Here is a 17,487-nt window from a genome sequence, read left to right as displayed (position 1 = left end):
ATCCAGAGGCGCCTACAAGTGGGTCCCCGGCGGGCGGCGGGCGGGGCGGCTGGGCGGGAGGCCGGCGGGAGCTCACACGCTCGGCAGCCGGCCGGCCTCTCACCACGCCTCCCGCTTTGTGAGCGCGCCCAGGGGGGGTGCTGGACGCGCGCCCACGGCGCTGCTCCCGCCTCTATATAAACACACGCATCGCCTTGCCTTGGATCAAATCAGATTGAGAGACGCTTTTCAAACCACCAGCCCTGAAGTCCTGCCTCCTGCTTTTCCCTTCTTTCATCCCTTTTTGCCTTTCTTTTCTTTCTTTCTTCCCCCCCCCCCCCCCAATCTCTTTTCTTTTCCCTAACAGCAACTCCAGAGCCGAGAGACTGCGTCCCGGGACAGACTGCCTTTTCTTAATTGATAGATAGCCGGGCTCGGGTTTTCCCACCTCCTCCCCCAACCCCACCCCGCCTTACCCCTCCCTCCCGCCGCCGCCGCCCCAGAGCCCGCCCGGGGCTCTGTCGCCGGCTGCGTCCCTTCCCCGCTGCGGCTCGCCGACTCCGCACTCGCGCTCGGGCCAACGCGCCCGTCTGCCCGCCTCCGAGTGCCGCGGCCGCTCCAGCCTCTACACTCGCCTCATCTGGGGAGCCTTCTCCCAAGCCCCCAAAGTTTCTGGGTTCGTTGGAATTTTTGAATTCCGATTTTTTTCCTTCTTTTTATGTACCTAGGAATCTTGGAGGAATAGTTTTGATAAATTGATCGCACTTTCCGCTAGATCTCGGTTTCCCTTCTTTTTGCCCCCCTAGCTTTGAGCAGGATAGGGGCTTCCGAGAGATTCCCGATAAAGTTTTCCAAAGTTTTTCCTGTGTGATGGTTGCAGGGAGAACAAGCTCACCAGCTTAACTCAGCTCCATCTCACCTCCCCAGAGCAGCCCTAAGCCCGCAAAAAGGGACAAACAAACAAACAAACAAAGTTACACCTCGAGTCGCTTCGTGTCTTCTCTCTTCTTCCAGGCAATCTTTTTCCTCCCTCTCTTCGATCACCTCGCAGCCTCCAGCCCCTTCCCCCTCGGCCCCATCTCCTGGGTTTCTCCGAGGGGTGCCAGGACCCCCGGCCGCAGCCTCCCCTCCCCCGTCACTCTGGTCCGGCCCTCCCCTCCCCCATCGCGGACCGCACAGCCAATCCCCCAAGCGGCCGCCAACATGCTGTTTGAAGGCTTGGAGTTGGTGTCGGCGCTGGCCACCCTCGCCGCGTGCCTGGTGTCCGTGACGCTGCTGCTGGCGGTGTCGCAGCAGCTGTGGCAGCTGCGCTGGGCTGCCACCCGCGACAAGAGCTGCAAGCTGCCCATCCCCAAGGGCTCTATGGGATTCCCGCTCATCGGAGAGACTGGTCACTGGTTGCTACAGGTAAGCGCGCTCTCGCCCAGCTGCTCCAGGAGTCCGCTAGCCGCGGGTGTCCGGCCAGGGGGCGCCGAGAGCTCGGACACTCGGAAGCACCGGTCCCCGCCCCGCCCCTTCCTTGCCTCAGCCGGCGCCGCCTGGGTTTCCCCAGCTCGCCTGCAGCGCGGCTCGGAGACCTCCGGCGCCCTGTGAGCTAGTTAACGAGGCCGGGTGAGCTAGTAAGAGGGATGTTGACCAGGGTCGGTAGCAGAGAGGGCTCCCGAGTGTGATGCTCCCGGGCTGCAGGCGTCCAAACAGGGGTGCTCGGAGAGCGCTGGGGAGGGAATCTGGAGGGCGTCGCTTAGTTTTCACCTCTGTCTCTGAGCCCCAGTAGACTTTAGCATCTTGGATCTACCTAGGCTCAGAGAGGTAAAAGAGGAGAGGGCCTGTGCAGCCTGAGTGGCCCAATTTAAGACCTGGGCAGCATTCTGCAGTGAATTGGGCTCAGGTACAATTGGGCTAGTACGAGGTGCTACTCACCTCTCTCTCCCCCTCCTCTGGTGTGTGTGTGTGTGTGTGTGTGTGTGTGTGTGTGTGTGTGCGCGCGCGCGCGCGCATCTGTATCTGCATTTGTGTCTCTGTGTTGTGGTGGGAGAGGAGAAAGAAGAGTGGAGGGCTCTCAGCTTTCGGGGGAGAAAGGGTCTGTTTGCTTATTGGGTGGGGACAGTTTAGCAGAGGGTAACTAGGAGAAGTATGCAAAAGACCCAGAGTGTGCCCATGCTACTGGATGCTTCACAACTCCACTCTGGTGACAATTGGGGCCAAGCGCATTGAGGACCAAACCCAGGTAGGTAGCAGGCAGATTAACCTGGATTTAACCTCGTCCAACACTAGACAATCGCTTATTGCAATTTGATACACCCTAGGTTGTTTGGGGGGGGTGTGTGCACCTCTGGGGTAACTGCGGGAGGTGTGTTTATCAGGCGGGTGCTCATGGACTTTAGAGGCAGCCTGGATATCCTGACACACACAATCCCGACCCCCGAAAGGAGAAATGAAAGGTGAGCGCGCGCGTGTGCGCGCAGACCAATGAGTTTAGACGTGCGAAAGCTTGGCTTGAAATTAATAGACGCGTGCAGTCCGTGCGCGTGAGCACACACACACACACACACACACACACACACACACACCACCGCGCCCCGTCGGGGGACTGAGTGACAGGAGAGAAGCCGGATGGAGGGGCTTGAGAGGTTCCCCTGGATCTTTCCATGTCTCACAATTGGACCATCTTTGGGGGGGGGGGTTGCTTGCCTAATCGGGTGGGGTTCCCTTCAACCAATCGGATGTTTCTTTAGAGACAAGATCTCTTTTGCCTGCCTTTTCTCTTTCTTTTTTTCTTTCCTTCCTTCCTTTCTTTCTTTTTTCTTGTCTTCACATTTAAAGGGTTAACTTTGGCGGTGGTCCAGGCTTTAGCTGAGAATTTAGAAAATAAAATAGCCCAAGTGGCCGCGTTTCCCGCCTGTTTAAGTAAAATCCTCCGAACCCTCATTCTCATCCTGTTTCCTCTCCTGCCCCTCCCCCGTGTCCCTTGCCATTTTTCTCAATCTCACACAAGGCCCCTTGCGGGTGTGGTGCAGCCAGCACAAAAGTTGGAGAGGCGCTTTTCGCCTGGGCATCCGCGTCCCTGGGAGTCAAATCCCTCGGGAGGACGGACAGCGGGTGCTGAAGGGGTTAAAAGCGAACCCTCCGAATCCGGTGTTTTCTTCGGAGTAATTTATCAGATTTTACGGGGGACCTCCAAGGGCTCTCGGTTTCCACTAAGCACCATCTAAACAGAGCCCAGGGCTAAAAATACATTTTTGTATAAATTGGACTCGCGGCCCGAACGGCCGCCCCTATGAAAGTCCTCTTTGTGAAGGCCGTGGAAACGGCGGACAAATAACTCTTTATTAAAGCCACAAAAAACGCACTTTAATTATAGTTAGGCAGATCAGAGGCGGGGGTGGGGGCAAGGCGGCGGCGACCTCGGAAAATTCACAACCCAACTTTTGTGTCGAAAGAAAAGAAAAACAGAGGAAAAGACGGGAGAGGAGAGACCGAGTGAGACGGAGCGAGGGAGACTGCAAGGCAGACGAGGACGGGAACCCCGCTCCGCGCCCCCCTCAGCCGCACCCCACCTCCGCCCCGACTTCTCTTAAAGGGGCCGGCGCCGTCTAAGCTGGCGTCTGGATGGAGGCGTCCCCAAATCGGCCCCTCCAGGCGGCGCAGGGGTTCCCGGCTTGTTCCCTGTCGCGCGCCGGGCCCAGAAGCATGTGGAAAAGCCATTAAGAATCTGGGTTCTGTAGCCACTTTTCGCATCTGGGGCGTGTTCACTTCTAACTGGAGTATATAGTTTCCCCGAGAGAAAGGAAAGTGAGGGGGAGGGCAACCCTGAAAAGGGGGCCTCCCGTCTCCGGGTAGAGGGAGCCAACGTGTTCCTAGGAGACCAGGACGCCAAGGCGGGATCCCTTGCCACAGTCCTCCTGGCTGGCTGGAGAGACTGGACAGGTGGTTCCCTGCTCCGTTGCACCCAGTGCGTCCTGGCAGGAGAAGGGTTAAGGCGGGCCGGGTGGCGAGTGCGACGAAGGTTTCCGGCACCGCAGGCCTCTGGCCGTGGAGCTCAGAGCTCGGCCGAGGGCCCGCGATCCGATTACCTGTGCGGGTCACCGCGCCACATCCCGCCGCCCCTCAGAAGCACCTTCCCGGTGCTCCAGTTCCAAATTTAAGGGCGGAGACGAAAGTCCGTCCCAGTTATTCCCTGGACAAATGCTTCAGGAGAGTTGTGGCTCTGGGCCCAAGACTCCACCCTGCGGAGCCCACGAAGGGCCACACCGGAGCAGAGAGGAAACTCCAACCCCCATCTCTGGGGACAGCCTCCGGGCACGCACAACTCGCCGCTATAAATAATCTTTGGCCTGCGGCCACCCCGCGGGGTCTCGCCAGCCCGTGGCCTGGAGCCTGGAAATATTTATTCCGAGAGGCTCCGCTGCGCAGGGGTGGGGGAGCAGGCTCCAGCTTCAGGTTCAGCCGTCGGGGATACACGCCCCCCAGAAAGTCATTACTAAACGCAGCCTTCCGTGGGTGCCCCTGCATCTCCATCCTCCCGCATTATTTATTACCCTCTAGGCCCCACTTCCCAGTCCTAATGCACGCCGCGAAAAATAAAACCTGTAAGTGTGTGTGTGTGTGTGTGTGTGTGTGTGTGTGTGTGTGTTGGGTGTTGGGTGACAGAAACCGGGTAGCCGGTGCTTAGTGTGGGCCAAGATGCAAGTTCCCTACAGGTCCTCAGTGAGCCCTGAGAGGCTTCTGGTGTGGTTCCCACAGGGTTCCGGCTTCCAGTCGTCGCGCCGGGAGAAGTATGGCAACGTTTTCAAGACACACTTACTGGGGCGGCCGCTGATTCGTGTGACCGGTGCGGAGAATGTGCGCAAGATCCTACTGGGCGAACACCAGCTAGTGAGCACCGAGTGGCCGCGGAGCGCACGCGTACTGCTGGGTCCCAACACGGTGGCCAATTCCATTGGCGACATTCACCGCAACAAGCGCAAGGTAAGAGCTCGAATTTAGGATTAACTGCCTGCTGTAAGGGGCACAGATATCTGAGCTCCCCTGCGTAGAGGATTTCCAGCCTGAATCCGGACTCTGCTTGGGCCTCTTCTTGATCCACTCTGATGCACCTTCTGGCTAGCCCACTGCGCGGTGGACACCACTAGGGGTAATACGGCCTGCCTGCGGATGGTCTGGACAAAGCCTGTACGTGTGGGGTCTGCAGTGACGGATGCCATTGCTCAGTGCAACACTCTACTGGAAAAGAAGGGGGCGGGGCGGGCGGTTGTTCCACCCCGGACTCCCCACCAGCTTTTTCTCAAAGCTTCCGCCCAAAGAATGATCGCGCTGAAAACCAAACCTGGCCTAGCAGCTACAGGTTGCATGGAAGGCGAGGCTGTCGTGTGTTGCTGGACTGAAGACACCCTATGGGCAGCGGTCTTCCAGGCTAGCCAAGGGAATAAGTTGGGTGGCCTTGGGACCCCTGCTTTGGCAGGAGTGCAATCCGGTGGGGAAAGGGCAAGGGGTGGGCGCAAAGTCTAGGTGCGCTGAGGTTCAAAGCGCACCCACTCTCCAGAAAGAGGAAGAGAAAGTGGGTGTTTATCCGGTGGATTTCCCGAGCTAGAGCAAAGACTCGCAGCAGGCGAGTCAGCGCGCACGCAGCACGCCTCCCCGCCCCCTCCAGCTGCGCCGCCGCCACCGCTGGGCTGGGAGCGCGGGCGGCACGTGCTGTTTGAACTGCAGTAACCCGAAGGCTGAGCCTGCCGGCGGCGGGCGGGGCGCCGGCCTTGGGCTGGAAGCCGCCAGAAGGAGGCTGTAAGGCTCCTTCACTCTGTTTTTTCCATTGGGTCAGAGGACTCCCTCAGGTTTGGAACCTAAAAAGAAGAAAAGGGGGCCTCTGGCCTCGGGGAGGAGCGGTGGAACAAGAAATAGGGAAGAGAGGAGACCGCGGGGACCGTGATGTCTGGGTGACTGGGGAGCAGTGGGAGTGCTCACTGGAGCTGCCTGGGGTTTCCTGTTCTCCGAACCGAACCGCTCTGTAAGGGTCGTTCTCTTAGGAAAGCACGAGAGGGAGGAAAAAAAAAAAAACCAAAGGAGGGTGTACGGGTCTCCCAAAATTTCTACAGAAAGGCTCGCTCCGAAGGCCTGACTGGATGCTGGAAGCAGTTAATGCAGCTTGCTGGCACATGGGGGAGGGGCTGGGGGATAGTGGCTTCTCAGTCTCTGAGGCTCCCTCAAAGCTTCCTTGCCTGGAGCTGAGACCTTCAGGGAACCTAGCTCCAAGCCACTGACTGCTTCCTCAATGTCATCCAGAGGCAGGATGCAGAGGGATCTCAGAGTGAGACTTGAACCAGCAAAGTCATCACTCAACCTGCGGTCACCTAAGTCCTGCCTGCTGGGGCTGCAGGAAGTTGGGGTAAGGGAAAGGTGCTCAGAGGGAGAAAGCTTAACCAGGAAGGAGGATGAGTCCTAGGGGAGCAGATAGGGAACACAGCTCAGATGAGATGGGTCACCAGACACTAGGACTCTGCAGTATTCTGAGCTCCTGGTCTTCTTGCTCTTAGAGTTGGAGAGTGGTCAAAGGCTAGCACATACTGATCCAGCCAGATCATGAAACCCAGAGGGCTGTGTGTGTGCTTGCTGTGTGGTGGTCACATGAGTAGGAACATTCTGAGGATCCACGATCCTGAGTTTACTGAATTCTATGGGTGCTAAGAAGCAGGAAGCTTGATCCTTGACCTCAGGAAATAGGAACTCAGAGGAATGACAAGAATTGAGTACCCAGGGGCCATGGTCATGAATGTCCATGTTGCCCTGAAGAGCTGGGTCGATCTTGAGGATGAAAACCCGCAAGGCATCTTCTGGCCAGGGTGAGGCTTTTGCACTCACACTGCATGGAGGGCCACGCCCCAGCCTGGTTAGGATGAACGTGCAGGAAGCGGGGGGGGGGGGGGGCAGGTGTGCAGGGCACGGCTGGCTGAGAACTAGGAGTCACTGTTTCCATTGGAGTGGGTGACCACCCCTTCTCTGGGAGGTCTAACCAGATGTGTGGGGAGAGGGTTCCTCACAGCCATCGCGCCGCATGTGCTCCACATGTTGGCCCTGGCTGCCCTGGTGGTCTAGGGCGAGCTGGGGCTGCTTGGAGAACTCCACTCGGGTTGAATCACCTGTGAAAGCCAGGCCTCAGACTCGCTCCTTGTCTCCTTCTTTGGAACCCCTCCCAACCCGGGCAGAGGCTCCTATCTGACAGATTGTATGGTATGGAATAGCTGGCCTGCTGCCCAGGGGGGTGGGAGGAGTCTGGTGGAGAAGGTGGAGACAAGGAGTAAGAGACAAACAGAAATTCCTACTTCTGGAAGCCTCTGCTCTCCAGGCTTCTTTTCTCCCTGCTTTTGTTCGAAGCTTTTTGTATGCTCTCTCTTAGCACTGAGAGACTGGCAACTTCAGTGTGCCAAACAGGGTCCTAAGATTGCCCTGGAGAGGGAAGACCCCAGAGTAGGATTTCAGCCCAGCAGGTGAGCAGAGCCCAGAGTGGTCCATGGAAATAAAATCTTGGGGGAGGCCAGCCCCACTCTACTGGGCTTTGGGTGCCTCTAGCTCATTACACAGGCTATAGCCATAGACATGATCACAGGGATCTAGGCTTGGCTCAGGGCTGAAGCTCCAAGCTAATTCAGGGTCCATGGGCAGGTGGGTAGCATAGCCCGACAGCCAGGGGAACAAGCCTTTGTCCTAATAGGTGAAGTTCTTCACTCAGAAGTTACTGTGGGTCCTGCAAGAGAGGGCAGGGGGCAGGAGTGGATCTCTTTGAAGGTCAGTGGGGGAGGAATCCCAGGCCAGCTGCCAGGGTGTCTGAGTGCAGGCAGGCGCCTCCCACTGCTTGCCCTTGTACTGGGTAACAGACAGGGTGAGTGTAGAAGCTTCTACTTTCTGTATTCCCTCCTTGTGGTGTTCTCCTCCCGAGGTGGAGAGGGATCCAGAACTCTGGTGTCTCCTTGGTCCTTCTGCTGCCCCCCCTGCCAGATTTGGAAGAGAAATGTGGCCTTGGTGGGGACAGCAGAGGCTGTCTTTTCTGGCCCTGAGCCCTAATGCCAGTCATTGTAGCCATCCTGGACTCCCCTGGCCCAAAAGACTGGTGTGAGGCAGGGGCTTGAGCACCCTGCCACAGGGTGTAGACAGTCACCCTACCCTATGGCTCGGAGAGTCTTTTCCCACGTGGCTCTCAGCTTTCCAAAGGGGTTTTGTGGTTGGAAGATGGTAAGCAGATGGGCAGCCAGTTGCTCCCTACCCTTCTAGTACTTTAGTTGGGGTATGTAGAAGAGTTTAGATAGCATGGTACACACAAGGGAGGTGGCATATGCAGGTAGGGAAAGGCTTGGGTGCTTTGTCCCACCCTGTCTGACCAGAAATGATGAGTGAACGCAGCCCAAGGGGAAGGGGAAGCCAGGTGGCATTGCAGGCAGCTGGAGAATGACTCCCTCCTTAGTCCTCCTCCTTACTGGCATATAAAGAACACACCTTGGCGTCACCCCTATGCAGACCGCTGCCTGCCTTCTGTTATTCTTTCCACTCCCCAGGCTGAGGCTCCGGTGGCTTGGCTGGGTGGCCTGCCTGGCCCCCACCCCTCCTGGGCAGCAACTTCCATTCCTCCTCAGCTGAGTCACTGGCTGGGCAGTGGGCTCCCTCTGAGGCCCTGCCCTTTGCTGTGACAGCCCACCAATTTGCCCATCTATCCTCAACTCCAGGCTGATCGGGCCGGCACTACTCCTGTGGGAGCTGTGGGGCTTTACAAGGGGACCTCCCATCCCAGAGACAGCAGATTAGAGTTGAGAGGAAGTCTGTCTGAGAGAGGAGGCATCTGTAAGAACAATTATAGGGGATTTAGGCTTTGAGGAGCCCAGGTGAGCACTCCAGACCCTACGCAATCAAGTTCTACTCGCATGGCTAGAGACAGAAAATGTAGGTAACTGTGATATTGGGAAGACTGGGGGAGGGGGTCTGGGAGTGTTCTCCAAGGACATATTTAAAACAGAGCCCATCCTCCCCTCTGCCTTCTGTGATTCTATGGGTATGCTGAGGTGAGTGTTTTAGGGTCTTCAGGACCCCCCCTCACTCTGTTCTTGCTCTCCCTGGACCCATCCCTTGCAAAGTCCATACCTGTGGCTCGATCTGCCGTGCTCTGTCGGGGCCTGGCTGGTCCCCATGGGCCTTTTTGTGGCATTCTTGGCTTCATTATGGGAATTCCCAGGGAAGACCCCATGGAAGAGAAAACAGCCTGGCCACCGTGTTGCCTGTGGTCGGGGCCAATGCTCCTGGGCCAGAGCCTTCTTCACACTGAGCCACTCCCAGTCATCTTCCTCTGTGCCCCAGGCCTGACCCCGGTGGCCAGAAGCATCATATCCAACAAGCTGATGAGGCTCAGGCCTCTCCCCGCCCTGGCAGGCACCTCTGCCTGTTCTCCTGGTGACTGGTGGTTTCTGGACTGCCCGCCTTGTTAGCTGGGCACACACCCAGAGATGCAGACTCGGCACCTTCCCAGAGCCTGGGAGGCCTCTGTGTCTCTAAAGGCACTGAAGCAGAGGCAGGGCCACCGACTTAGTGACTCTCATCAAAGGTCCCTCACTGGAGTGCCTGCTGCTGGCCTTTGCCTGGTCTTTTCATGCCTGCGCTTTCCCCACCTTTTGGAAGTGGGGAAAAGGAGAACCTCCAAGGAGAAGTGGGGAATATCTGGGTGGAAAAGGGAAATATTTAGATGGACTCCCCGTAAAAACCAATGGGGGAACAGGCCAGCAGGAGCAGCCACAAGTCAGAGGATGGTCTAGACAAGAGCCCAGGGTTACTCCTCTTCTTGGGGCCCCAGGAGGACAGTGTCCATGCTTCCTGGTTTTTCTCAGGACCTTTTCCCATTTCGTGGCAAGTTTAGACACCTTGCTGTAGAGTTCCTTGCTAACCCCCCATCCCCCACCCTGTTCTTGCATCCCTTGTCTTTCTAGGTTATCTCAGCCTTCATGGGCCCCTCCGGTCAGAGAAGTGATTCAGTTAGCTATCGCTAGAGGGCGCAGGGATCGGAACCTAAGGGGCACGAGGGCTTTGTCCAGGATCCTAGTTTCCTCTTCTCAGGATGCTCCCTTTTGTCAGCCTTTGGGGGTATCCTGTTCCAGGCCCCCAGGGCCATGGTGAGGTATGAGTACGGGTGTCAGGCTGTCTCCAGAGGGCTCAAATGTCGAGGGACTGTGCTGCCCAGAAGGGTTTCATCTTGGGGGAAGTAGAAGTAGATGCTGTGGATCTTGGAAATATCCCAGAGGTTCCTTGGGTAGGTCTCACCATCTTATGGATTAAGAAACTGAGGCCTTGTGGTAAAGTATCCTGATCATGGACATACACTGAGCTGGTGACAAATCCTTTATTATAAGTTAGGCTCCTGGGCATCCAATCAGACCTTTCTTGCCATGTTCTTGCTGTATCCAGAAGGCTTGCTTGGTTTTGGCTGGCCCTGGTGACAGTGGCATCTCCCTGTCCCTCCTGCATACCCCATCCTTGAGTCCAGATTTCCCCTGGGCCATTTCCTACCCTGTGCCACTTCCAGGAGCTTGCTGGTCCTCAGTCAGTGTGGTGTCACTATCCTCTCCTACACCATAGCCAGCTTCTCCGGTGTTTGTTCACATGAGTTACCCTCCCGCCTCCCCACGGTGTTTCCTGGTGACTCCACTCCAAAGCTCTGTTCTCTAGACCCCCCCTGTTGGCCAGTCTCTGATCGGACTCCTAGGGGTGAGGGCCCACTCTTGCTCCCTCACCGAGGCCCCTTGGCCAAAGGATGAACCTGGTCCTGAGAACGCCAGGACAAGGGCTCAGGCACCCAATACAGTCTTCCTCTATAACCCTTTGACTGTTGAAGCCCCCCCCATCAAGAAATTCCCCAGGCCCCCTAAAATGGGCAAGCATGGGTGACCTAGAGGACCTCCTGTCACCCTTGTTCCTCCAGGCTGTTCCTTGGCAGTGAGACTGGTCCGGGCAGTACGGTCTTCTGCCCCTCACTGGCCTCCCTCCCCTCCCTCTACCCACTGGGAATTGGGGAATGAAAGTGCTATTGTGCAAAAAGCCTGGGCCACTGAAGGGCCAGCACTGTTATTTCTGCAAACCAGCCCTCCCATTAGCCATGCAGGGCACAGGCCAGGAAAATGTTACCTTTTCCTCCATGAGCTGACTGCAGGGGAAATTCTCACATTTACGTGGTGGTTGCGTTTGGGGGGCAGGCGGGAGGGCAGTGTGCTTGTGTGGTTTTGTATGGGCTGGTGGGCATCCTCCCCTCCCCTCTCCCTCTCTTCCCAGCTCTGGGGGGAACCTCCTGCTCTGGACTTGTGTCTGGGGATATATGTAGACTCCTCTCTTAGCCAGAGGATAACTGTGTGGAAAACATGCCGTGTTTGGATGGAGGCAGGGCACTGCCCAGCCAATCAGGAGGATGAGTGCAAGTCCAGGGGGTGGGATCAGGGAGCCTTGATGGTCTTAGAAGATGCTCAGAATTAAAGGGTCTTCTGTCCCTGTGATCTGCTAGGGGTATCAAGCTATTGTCTAGAGGCCTGGCCATACAGTAGATGTTTGAATGCTACAGCCTCTGCACTTCCTAGAGTCTCCACTCAATTGTCATTACATGGGGACTGATGACCGTTTGGGTCCCTAGCAAATCCTGCTTTCTGTCTAGCAGTAGGTTCTCTTGCCTGCTCGCCCATGAAGCAGTGGAGAGCCACGTGCTTCTTTCCTACATGTGCTGTGACCAGACACTCACATCCCACTTCTCCTGAAACTTCCTCCCGAGGTCTTGGGACTTGGCAGAAAGTCCCCTCAACAGAAGTGCAGACTCCTTTGTGTGACCCCACCCTAGCCCCTATAGGGTCCCTAGGCTGGGAGAGCCTCCCACCCTTTACAAACACAGGCAGTAAACTGAGGGCTCAGTACAGGGAACTGCACAGGGGAGCTGGGTTGAAGCCACCACCAGGAAGCATGTGAGGATGGGTCCCTTACCACTTGCCTCTGGGTCCTTCAGGTCTTCTCCAAGATCTTCAGCCATGAGGCACTGGAGAGCTACCTGCCCAAGATCCAACTGGTGATCCAGGACACACTTCGAGCCTGGAGCAGCCAGCCTGAGGCCATCAATGTATATCAGGAGGCCCAGCGACTTACCTTCCGCATGGCCGTGCGGGTGCTGCTAGGCTTCAGCATCCCTGAGGAGGACCTGGGCCACCTCTTTGAGGTATACCAGCAGTTTGTGGAGAATGTCTTCTCTCTGCCAGTGGACCTGCCCTTCAGTGGCTACCGGAGGGTGAGTACCCTGTGCGTGCGTGGAATGGGAGGACGTAGGACTGCCTTTGGGAGGGAAATGCACTACCGGATGAGGCTGGGAGGGAGCACAGGGCATTGGCATGGGTCAGTGAGAGCAGAGGAGACAACAGGGTGGGTCTGGAGCCTTTGTTGTGGTCCAGGGGCTTAGCGTGAGCCCTGCCTTCGAGCCAAGCTGATGGTCCACACTTTCTCCTAGGGCATCCAAGCTCGGCAGATCCTTCAGAAGGGCCTAGAGAAGGCTATCCGTGAGAAGCTGCAGTGTACCCAGGGCAAAGACTACTCGGACGCCCTGGACATTCTCATTGAGAGCAGCAAGGAACATGGCAAAGAGATGACCATGCAGGAGCTGAAGGTCGGTGGGCAGTGCCATGCTCCACCATGGAACACCCTTTCTCTGCCATATGCCCTTTCTAGGCTTGTTCATCCTAACATTCTGACCCCCTTACCTGGTATCTGCAAACCTCCCCAGGAAGCTGGGGAGAAGTTACTTACTGGGACTTCATTAGCAAGTATCCAGGCCTTGGGTGGTGGAGGGGACCTCTGGGTCTCATTGCAGTCCCCTCTTAGGTCATCCTGGAACTGCTTTATGCTACCTCCAGATCTTGCCTGTCCACCTGCCCACCTAAAAGGCATTCCCTCTTCTGGTGATGGAGAAAGAAACTGGGGGCAATACCTAATATCAACACACATGCGTGTGTGTGCGCGCGCGCGCACACACACACACACACACACACACACAGTGCTGAGCATCTGACTGTATCCTTTGTCTTCCATGAGCTCACTGCATTAAGTAGGCCTGCTGGTGCTGGCCAGGAGTCCAGCACTGAGCAAGAAGTGACCTTAAGCTCGGGAGCCAACAGGCTTATACTTCTGCCCTGAGTCACAGCAGTGTGTTTCCACCCAGGCTAGGGACCAGGCTGTGACCTCCATGAGCCTTGTGAGAGTAAGGCTCAGAGCAACAGGGTTAGCAGCCAGGAGGTAGGGCTCTGGGGAAAGCAAAGGTCATCCTGAGTGACTGCTGCAAAGGGTCCAGAATGCCTGTCTTCCTAACATGCAGGATGGAACCCTGGAGCTGATCTTCGCAGCCTACGCCACAACGGCCAGTGCAAGCACATCCTTGATCATGCAACTGCTAAAACACCCCGCTGTGCTGGAGAAGCTGAGGGAGGAACTGAGGGCCCAGGGCCTGCTGCATGGTGGTGGCTGCCCCTGTGAGGGTACCCTGCGCCTGGACACGCTCAGCAGCCTGCGCTACCTGGACTGCGTCATCAAGGAGGTCATGAGACTCTTCACACCGGTCTCGGGCGGCTACCGCACTGTGCTGCAGACCTTCGAACTGGATGTGAGGCTGGACTCCAGTGCTGGTGGCAGTGGGGTGGCTGGGGCTTTGGCTTGACGGTGGGAAAAGACAGTCATGGGGGGGGGTGTGTCTCAGTAAGGTGAGGGGTTAGGGAACAGTGCCTGATTCTAATAGCTTTCAGTCCTGAGGGAGAGACTTCACCCCAAATGCAGAGCTGAATGAAGCCAACCTGTGTGCCAGACAGGATGCTCCTGTGATCTATAGATATGGAGACTTGATCTAGCATTCTGGGGGAGTGACTTTGGTTAGGGACAAGCCTTGTGCATATGAGAATTCGGACAGGTAAGTGGGCCTCTTCCGGCTCTTACCACCCTACTCTCTCTGTCCGCTCTTCCTCCAGGGTTTCCAGATCCCCAAGGGCTGGAGTGTCATGTATAGCATCCGAGACACTCACGACACAGCGCCCGTGTTCAAGGATGTGAATGTGTTTGACCCGGACCGCTTCAGCCAGGCACGCAGTGAAGATAAGGATGGCCGCTTCCATTACCTCCCGTTTGGCGGTGGCGTGCGGACCTGCCTGGGCAAGCACTTGGCCAAGCTGTTCCTGAAGGTGCTGGCAGTGGAGCTGGCCAGCACCAGCCGGTTCGAGCTGGCCACCCGGACCTTCCCTCGAATCACTCTGGTCCCCGTCTTGCACCCCGTGGATGGCCTCAGCGTCAAGTTCTTTGGTCTGGACTCCAACCAGAATGAGATTCTGCCCGAGACAGAGGCCATGTTGAGTGCTACGGTGTAGCCTCACTCTGGTCTCAACCCAGCCCAGCAGCAGGGGTGGGGGACAGAGATAGAAACCTGTGGGGTGGGGAGGGGCTGGGTGGGAGGCCAGCAGCCCCCCTATGTTGTTCTCTGGCCTCTTCCCTGGCAGAACCTCCCCAAAGACAAAAGGGCCCCGCCCCCTCCTGACTCCCACTCTCTTGGATCTCCACTGCCACCTAGCTTAGCTCCTGGGAGAGCCAGGACTGTGTGCCCATGACAGTGTTAGTGCTGGTCAGTTGAGCTGCAGTATATGCTTATGACATCTGAACCCTTCCTTCCCTTGCCCCCTTGTCTTTTTGTTGGTGGTCAGGTGACTCTGAAGGCAGAAGGGAGGAAAAGAGGGGGCCTCTTGGAGCACTCTTTGACACCCTCCACATCCCTCCTTCTGTCACTGCTCAAATGGTGCCCAGAACAGTGTTCTGAGGATTCTCACCTAGGCAGGGCAGGAGCTGCCACCAGCCTTGAGGGGCCCATCCCAGCCTAACCAGTTTGGACATTGGAAATTACCTATCGCTGCTATTTGTCCTCTCTTCTGACCTTGGGGGTACAGGAGCCTATGGGCTTAATCCTCAGCATCTTCCTTGGTGGCCCTGGGCAGGGACACCGGCATTCCTCCCCCCATGGGACCAACTGAGCCGGGTGGCTTCTGGCAATAGCTGGGCTCCCAGCTGCCCACCCTTGCCCCTGTCCCATATTTATTCATTGACCTTGGCTAGACTAAGGTCTGGAGCACCCTCCCCAACACCTACACACCGCCACCACCACCACATGCACACACCTGCCGGCCTCTGTCCTTTCCAGGGCTTCGGTGAGGCAAGGAGACAGTGTCTGGTCTAACCCAGTTCTTTGGTAGAGGGTTAACATCCCTGCTGGGCTCTAGGCAAAAGATGTAGTTTAACCTCAGAGTCAGACACCCAGCATCTCTGCCAGGTGTACTTAGTACATCCTCCCAGGCTGTCAAAACCCTGGGCATGTGGGTCTAGGAGCCACCACTTCCTGTTCACTCACTGCCTGTCCCAGTGCCAGCCACTCCCCTGGTGAGGATGAATAAGGATACGGGTTCTTCTGAAGGGACTTCTGTCTTCCCTTCCTTAGCTCTCTGTCCCTTTGCTCTTGGAAGAGTCCCCCACCCCATAACCACTCCCACCCCATGCCACTGTCTGCTAAGCCCAGCTCAGGGTTTGGGGTAGAGAAGAAAGCAGAGAGGTAAGGTGGAGAGAGAGAGCCCTCTCTCTGAGCTCCCTCAGGCCCTGTGGGGTCCGGAGAAGCTGCAGGGGAGGCTGTAGCTAGAAAGCAATGGAGAAGGAAAGGAGGAAGATGAGAATGATGAGGACAGGGCATATGTGATTTGTTAGAAGTGGTTCAGTTGCAGAAAGGCCAGTGGGGGTGTGGAAGATGACTGGGTGGAAGATAAGGGACTCCTGCCTCTGGCCTTTTGAGGGTTGGCCATGTGGGACCTTCCTGAGAAGGGTTTGGGACTCTGGTGTGTCTCTAGGCAGTTTTGTCTGTTTTTAAGATTCCTCTTTGCTTTCGCTTTTCCATCCATGGCTCTTGCCTGTTACTAAGGCAGTGGCTCTTTTTCTCCAGAAAACAGAGACACAGAATGACAGTCGGCATCGATCTGACCCTGGATGGCCACTGTCACAAGGGCCAGCCATATCTCACCAGCCACACAGAACATCCTATGAGCCACATTTCCCTGTGTTTCACTGGTCTGCATTTTTTTCTGACAGAACCAGAACTACAGCATTAGAATACCAGCAAAATTATAGTGGAGTCAAAAATAGCTGTAAGCCCTTAGCTCCCTTTCCCTGTTCTGAAACAGGCCAGACTGTGTAAAGACTCAGCAAAGTTTATGAAAAAGGTGCATGCTGCCCACACCCCACAGAACAGTGCCCGGGAGGCTCATCTTCCTGCACGCTAACCCTGCCTGCCTGCAGCCATCTGCTTCAGACTGACGATGTGGCATGTGACTCTGGTCCTGGTGAGGGATGGGCACTGGGGGTGCCCCTCCAGGTGTCAGAGGCCTTCCCTTTCAGGAGGCCAGCGAGGAGGTGTGAAGGAAAAGCTGAGGGGGATCCCTGTGAGGGTGGGAGGAAGAAAAGATGGTCTGCCTGGATGGGTCTCAGAGGTAACAGGAAAAGGGACCTCGCCTCGGCACCTGCGGTGTGACACCCGTCTCACCTCTGTAGATGTGTCTGTTCCGTGTTCGTGTGTCTCGTTGTGGTAGCATTAATGGGTGATGTAGTCTCACATTCTTAACTATTGTAACTTGACATTTAAAAAAACAAACCCCACAAAAATTCCTGCCACGGGCTTGCGGATTGAAGCACTTTCAAAGTTAGGCGCTGGCGTGTACAGTCTGGGCAGCCATTTTGATCCCGCCCAGATTTCTATTATTTTATACACAAAACTTTTTTTTCATAAATGTTATAATTTTGTGTCTGTCTTTATAAACTATTATAAGTACTATTTTTGTTATAATTCAAAATAGATATTTAGTATAAAGTTTTTGCTGTTAAATATTTGTTATTTAGTAAAATATGAATTGTTCTTTATTGTAAACATGGTTCAAAATATTAATATGCTTTTATCACAGTTGTTTTAATATTGAGAAAGCACTTGTGTGTCTCGTTTTGGTATGAGCTGGTGCTGTGTGTGTGTTTTGGCTGTCGTGTGGTTTTGATGTGTATATAATATTCCATGTTGCATATTACAACAATGAATGCCATGCATTTTGTGAAATACTCAATGTGGCTCTTTTATTGGCTTCCGTAATAAACTGTGGGGACTCACCCTTGTCTCTGTTGGCTGTCTGGTCTCTCGCCCTTCAGACTCGTTAGAGGGCTCTTGGGGCTCTCCATATTCCCATCAGCAATGCCTAGACCATCCTGTGAGAAAGCTCTGGGATGTGTTGTCGAGTTCCTCTTCACATTCCTACGCAAGGAACAAGCTGTGACATGGTCCAGGGCCTGACGAGGGAATAGGCTACAGGGAGGCCACACCCCTGTCAAGTGTGACTGTGACCAGATATGCCAGGTCTTTGCACCGGACCCAATGACCCACAGCTTGAAGGTTTATTCATCAGT

At 55.8% G+C, this 17,487-nt stretch overlaps 1 protein-coding gene across 2 annotated transcripts; it reads left to right on the top strand.

The window, feature by feature from the left end:
- Positions 1–329: 329 nt before the first annotated feature.
- Positions 330–17,192, top strand: LOC110316287 (cytochrome P450 26B1). 2 transcript variants are annotated; one of them, XM_029535390.1, is made up of 6 exons: positions 330–1,386; positions 4,723–4,947; positions 11,990–12,265; positions 12,482–12,637; positions 13,343–13,627; positions 13,986–16,686. In XM_029535390.1, exons 1-6 carry the CDS (start codon positions 1,183–1,185, stop codon positions 14,376–14,378), a joined length of 1,539 nt encoding a protein of 512 aa, XP_029391250.1. In that variant the 5' UTR covers positions 330–1,182; the 3' UTR covers positions 14,379–16,686. The 2 variants fall into 2 exon arrangements, with proteins under 2 accessions (XP_029391250.1, XP_029391251.1); XM_029535391.1 differs by lacking the exon at positions 330–1,386 and adding an exon at positions 2,076–2,206 and having other exon boundaries at positions 13,986–17,192.
- Positions 17,193–17,487: the final 295 nt, after the last annotated feature.

The sequence above is a fragment of the Mus pahari genome, chromosome 2, assembly GCF_900095145.1.
Source record: "Mus pahari chromosome 2, PAHARI_EIJ_v1.1, whole genome shotgun sequence".
NCBI lineage: Eukaryota > Metazoa > Chordata > Mammalia > Rodentia > Muridae > Mus > Mus pahari.
Note: the sequence above shows the minus strand (reverse complement) of the source record. Positions and strands in the feature narration are given on the sequence as shown.

Excerpts from the sequence above, each read along its gene's own strand:
- LOC110316287 (XM_029535390.1), top strand. The coding sequence starts at position 1,183 with ATGCTGTTTGAAGGCTTGGAGTTGGTGTCGGCGCTGGCCACCCTCGCC. Across the intron at positions 12,266-12,481 it reads CCTTCAGTGGCTACCGGAGG|GGCATCCAAGCTCGGCAGAT; the intron begins GTGAGTACCCTG and ends ACTTTCTCCTAG. Across the intron at positions 12,638-13,342 it reads TGACCATGCAGGAGCTGAAG|GATGGAACCCTGGAGCTGAT; the intron begins GTCGGTGGGCAG and ends CCTAACATGCAG.